Source organism: Melanerpes formicivorus, unplaced genomic scaffold (genome assembly GCF_026170545.1).
Source record: "Melanerpes formicivorus ecotype bairdi unplaced genomic scaffold, bMelFor1.0.p_v2 SCAF_25, whole genome shotgun sequence".
NCBI lineage: Eukaryota > Metazoa > Chordata > Aves > Piciformes > Picidae > Melanerpes > Melanerpes formicivorus.
This window is the reverse complement of record NW_027142377.1, coordinates 12,514,565-12,520,564: the sequence shown is the minus strand read 5'-3', so window position 1 is coordinate 12,520,564 and position 6,000 is coordinate 12,514,565. Positions and strand designations below refer to the sequence as shown.

General features: G+C 37.6%; 1 protein-coding gene across 1 annotated transcript in view; it reads left to right on the top strand.

The window, feature by feature from the left end:
- The first annotated feature begins 1,943 nt into the window (after positions 1–1,943).
- Positions 1,944–6,000, top strand: part of TPO (thyroid peroxidase) — a 39,178-nt gene continuing 35,121 nt past the window's right edge. The window contains exons 1-3 of the mRNA XM_068152985.1: positions 1,944–2,003; positions 3,041–3,134; positions 5,130–5,211. Of these exons, the coding sequence (XP_068009086.1) occupies positions 3,041–3,134; positions 5,130–5,211 (176 nt within the window). The 5' untranslated portion in view covers positions 1,944–2,003. The remainder of the gene's footprint in view (positions 2,004–3,040; positions 3,135–5,129; positions 5,212–6,000) is intronic.

Sequence of the window (6,000 nt, the reverse complement as noted above, 5' to 3'; positions counted from 1 at the left end):
CTGTACAGTTTCAATGCTGGGCAGAAAGGTCTGACAGGCTTTCTGTGTCTGAATGGCTGAAAACAGGCAGCAAACAGAAAATCCAGAACAAAGAGGAAAGAGTCAGCAAGATATTCATCCAAATGATCTGTGCTGACTTGAAGACAATATATGAATCTTGGATTAAAAAAATTAAGGTTCTTCTTGAACCACTAAATTTTGCCCTCTTAGCTCTCTTGCAGCAGGTTGCAGTAACAAGACTGTGAATGAACTCCAGTAAGGATGAGGATAAAACTGTGTCTTATCACTCCAGTGTGATTAACAGTTCCCACACCTAACTAAAAGTGTCAGCGAGTTAAACATTTATTCTCTACAGTCAGGAAAACACAAATAGATATTGCCATGCAAATTTTTCATCACAGATCAATTTACTACGTGGAACCATCTAAACCCCACTCTAGACAAGTACTTCAACTGCAACTAATGAGCGAAGGATGAGGTCCTTATTTAAATGAATTTTGATGTTGAAAAGCTCCTTTGGAGCTAAATGGGGGAGCTTTGAATTTCAGCTGTGAAAGTTCAAAAACATCAGAACTGTTTTTACACTTAAGGAAGCCCCTCAACTCTCAGAAATTAAACCCATTATACTTGTGAAGGATATGGAAGTATGTAGGTGAAAGCTCCTTATTCTATGAGGATCTACTTTTCTCAGTGCATTGCTGTGCCATAGAAGCCAGTCTTCTTCTTAGGATCATGAAGTCATAGAATCACTAAGGCTGGAAAAGACCTCTAAGATCATCAAGTCCAATTATCAACACAACACCACCATGACCCCTAAACTATGTCCTGCTGTGCCTTGTCCACACATTTTTTTTAACAGATCCAAGGATGGTGACTCCACCCCCAGGACAGCATATTCTATTCTTTCAGTAAAGAAATTTTCCCTGGTATCCAATCTAAACCTCCCCTGGTGCAACTCGAGGCTATTTCCTCCTGTTATGTCATTAGTTATGTTTTCTTATATAAGAAAACAACCCCAAAAGATTTGTAATTTGGGATAAGCTAGTGCAAGTTTGACTTTTGTTTGCAATCTTAAAGCTGCAACCCCAAAAGCGTAAACATCCAGGAGATGTCTCTTTCCCTCTTCTCTCTCTCTACTTTTCATCCATGTCCAGTCATCCATGCAAGGAACAGGATTATAGATGATATTTCTGAGCTAAAGTTTGCTATCATCATCATCATCATCATCATCATCATCATCATCATCATCATCATCATCATCATCTTGAGTTTTACCTCCAGTCAGTTCATTCTTGTAGGTTTATTTCACTACCATATATCACAGTCACCAAATCCAGAATGCTCTGGCCACCCAACCCCTACCTTACTTATCTCCCATGGCAGAGATCAAAGCACTGATCTTTGTCTCCACTTTGTGATCTTCGTGTCAAGACTAGCAAAGACTAAATGATGGAATCCTCAATCCTGATTCCAGCTTTAATTTCTCTACACAGGAAATGGCAAAACCCAGGCAGTTGGTTTCTTAGGTCAAAACACTAATTTCAGAAGAAACAGTAGAGTTGAAAAGGGAACACATGAAATAAGACATGTTTGCCTTCTCTGTCAAATGCACTGACAAGAGTAGTGAAAAGTACACACGGAATTTACTTTACTGAATAATGTGGCAATCATTTATGATTTTTTTAATTCTGAACATTTGTCCTTCACATTTTCAGGAAAGCAACTCTGATATCAGAGCTATCTACACAGCTACATCCTGGTTCCTAACAGGAGAAAAATAGACAAGTCAAGCATTAAATGTCAGTGTCTGCTTTGTAAGAACCTATTGTGGCCAAAAGGATTTTGAAATCATTTCCTCGTGCAAAGCTTGAATGAGTAGCAGTGCGTGAAGCTGATAGCATAAGCTGAGCTCCTGGAAAGTACTTCACTCTCAGGCTGCAGAACGGTTACTGCTATCAAGAAAAGGCAGAACTGTGGAAGATAATCTCCTCAACAGACGAAAGGTCAGACTATAAAACTTCTGCTTGCCATTTTCCAGAAATTAATCATATTAAGTCATGAAATGTGAAAGGAAGGGTGTTTTCACACTGAGTTGCCAGAGGCAATATTTCTTCCCTAAATATTTAGAGTTGATTCATTAATTATTCATTTCCATACATTGATGGAATACAGAACTAAAACTATTTTTAATCTTTCAGCCTCCAATCAACATAGCACATGTGAAAAATGTTACCTTTTGGGTAGTTGATCGATTAGGACTGCTACTATGGCTACCCAATAGCCAGTGCACTGAAATGGAGACTGTAGCTCACATTTCCTGTGTCAGCATATGAATTGTGCTGCCTTAATTGTGCAGTTATACATGGATAGAAGTATAGAGGGGCATGATCTACATTATCATTAGTTTGGCCTGTTTCACTATCTTGTGTGCAATGACTAATTTGTAATCAAATCTTGTTCAAAATGACTGATAAAATATTGTTGAACTTTTAATATGTAGGCTAAGTGTCACTAATATTGTCAGAACATATATTATAAAAGAAAATGGTCCACCTCTTTGTGCTGGAATTTTCCCAAAGTGGAAAAAAAAAACCCAAAAGTAATAAAGAAGGGAAAAAGAGACAACTAACTACAGTTCTTTCTAAAAATTAGTATTGTGAGCTTCAAAACCAGTCAAATGTAGCTGCAAATGTAACTTAAAAATTACAATATACAGGAAATTATTTTTAGTATGGCTTTTAATTAGAAGAGGAACAAGGGGACACAGTCTCAAGCTGTGCCAGGGGAAGTTTAGGCTCGAGGTGAGGAGAAAGTTCTTCACTGAGAGAGTCATTCGCCATTGGAATGTGCTGCCCAGGGAGGTGGTGGAGTCACCATCCCTGGAGGTGTTCAAGAGGAGATTGGATGTGGCACTTGGTGCCATGGTCTAGACATGAGGTCTGTGGTGACAGGTTGGGCTCGATGATCCTCGAGGTCTCTTCCAACCTTGGTGATACTGTGAATGTTTGTACTTTGTCAACAATAATCTCTTCTTTCTTAGATGAAAGTGTTCGCTATTTTGGGAATTTCAGCTGTTATAGCCTTCACAGCTGTTTTTTCCCCTTTCCTTCAGATGGGCAAAGATATCCTATTTGGTAAGTAACAGGGGGGAAAAAGCATATTTGCTTTTGTCAGCAATTGCTTTTAAACTGAAAATACACTGACAGTGCAGGCAGTTTAGTAATGGTGGTTTAGCTTAATCTCTTTTGATGTGCAAAATGCATTATCTGACTTCTGCAAGAATTAGTCCTTGGGTGTTTTCTTTTAAAGTACAGCTTCATATGTTCACAAAAGAAAACTTTGTATGCTTAATGTATCTCAATTATATGCAACTCAATTATATATTCTTTGACTAGGAGTGGTCTTACTTTCTTAGTGACATTCATATGTCAGATGACATGTTCACAAACACGATTGCAGGGTTTCTTGGCCAATCACTACATTTAGTCATCCTAGGCTAGAGTCAGTTTTCATAGGATGTCCCATGTGGCACCCTGCTGATGGCCCAAGAGGGTACAAAGCACCTGTGGTCCGTACTCTGAGCATAACAGGGAGATTTTAGAGCATCTCAGACTGCAGCAGTGTAGATGTAAGCTTGCCATTTTAAACATCAGAACTATTTTGTTTGCATCTATTAAATCTAAATCAGTTATATCTACTATGTGAGAAACCCCACAGATATTAGATTGAATTGTAGAAGTTCTGCAGGGACTGATTTTGCATTGAAGTAGGGCAGAGATGATGGATAAATAGGATTTCAATCATTACATTTTCCTAATTACATAGCTGTAGATCTGATTCAGGAAAGAAAGTCCTTAGGAAAGTTTTGACTTGAAGTTAGTGAGGAATCACAACAAAAATAAAATGATGTACAAACTAAAATAAACAACCCAAACCAGCCCTGAAGCCATTACTTCAGATGGAAAATATTTTTTGGGATCATCACTGTGAAACAGGAAATCAGATTTTAGTGGATCCTCTGCTTGGAGCTTCCATGTTAATAGTTTGGAAAGACATGGTCCAAAATGAGATTATGCCATATGGACTCATGGAATCATTTTAGCTGATAAATACCTTTAAGAACATTGAGTCCAACCATTATCTAAGTCTACCGAACCTGGTGTTAAACCATGTCCCTCAGCACCACATTTTCATCTTTTAAATACCTCCAGGATGTTAAGTTAATGTAAAATGAATTCTATATGGATAGGGACTGTAAATAAATAGGAAGAAGATAAATAATTGCTGCTCTACATAGAGGCTGAGAAGTTTTTTAGTCAACTGAAGCAGAATTTTGTCTAGGAAAGATTACTCCTCATCACACATTATTTTCCCTTCAGTTGATCACCTTATTCAAAAAATAGATGAAAGAAATAGCACAACATGGGCTACAGTTAAACTGTCACCTAAAAGTGCAGTGTACATAAGTGATGAGCAATTTCTCATTAACAAACTATTTTATTCATGATTTGTTCTAAGGGATCTCACAAAATATGGATGGGAATTCAAACACTGAATTTTAAAGATAACCATTTAGTACAAAGCTAGAGGAATAATCAGAATAGCAGAGCTGAAGTATTACTAGGTTAACATGTGGCTTTCTATCAAACGTAGCTGGAGAAATGAGAATAGGGCTTTCATGCATTGGGCAGAACCCAGAAGAGCTCAAAGTTTGTTACTTATGCCTGAATATAGACCTGAATTCTGCATGTGACTCAGGCCAGCTCACACAGACCTAAGAGGCATAATCACATGCACAGATTGCAACACATTTCAACTGGACCTGTTAAATTTGGTACCATATAATATGTGCAAAGCTGGATTTACACTGCAAGAAACAGAAGGAAAATCTGCTTCTTCAAGCCTTATGAATTAGGAAATAATTCACTTACTACCCCTGCCTTATCTTTCAGTAAGGTCAGAAGCCACAATGTTAGCTTCAGGAACACTAAAATATGGAGATCATCTTCACGGGGAAAAATTACATAAACCTTAGTATTACAGAGGTGTGTAATTTCTGGATTTAAATATTTGAATAAACACAGTAGTGAAAACCATCTTAATCTTTATTTTTTATCCTTGTTGAGAAGAAACTGAAGACAGCTGCATTACTCAGGCTATCAAGAAGGGCTCCAATCTGGTGGATTATGCTGCACATTATACACTGACAAGGTAAGAAAAATAAAATGATTAAAGAATAGTGAAGGATCTATTCATCAAAAAAGCATTCATAGGAGAGAAGACTGAGCCACGTCTGTCTCTCTGAGAAAGGAAATGATGATAGATTTTGTCGTGATCATCTGAAGCAGTATAATCTTGTGTGTTATCACTGCAGGAGGTGCTGTCTCAAAATGGGAGAAAAGTAAGAAATATGAAAATAAATAGGAATGTCTTTCTAACCTAAGTAACACAACATATTCCATTAAGATGTGGCTCAAGAAACTTGTAAGTGGATAGACATTGCATATGTTTGAACTTCAATTCAGTCTTTTCCAGTGTAAAGTGAAATGGGAACTCCTGTGGCATGTGTCAAAATCCTTTTGCCTTTAATGAGACTATTGTAGTGAATTTCACACTTCCCTTTCATCTAAAACAGATGTAATAAAAGGATAAGTGAAAGGAAATAAAACATTTATCTTGAACTGTCAGCAGTGCACAACTTAGGGAATGCTCCTTTGTGCCTGAGTGATCCCTTTCCAAGAATGCTGAGTGCTTCAGCATGATTACCCATGTGCCTAAAACAATTTAACCCTTTTCTACGTGGTTCTAACTGCATCTCCTTGCAGTACAAATTTTCTCTCCACTGTTTGAAACACATCAGCCAAGTTTTACAGGCTGCAATCACTAACTTTTTGCTTCAACTTTCCTAAAGGATTTATCTCTGTGTTTTGAGAGTGAGTCACCATTTTCAGAGCTGCAGGAAAGATGGTTGTTTATATGGACAGGATCTGTAAAAAACGG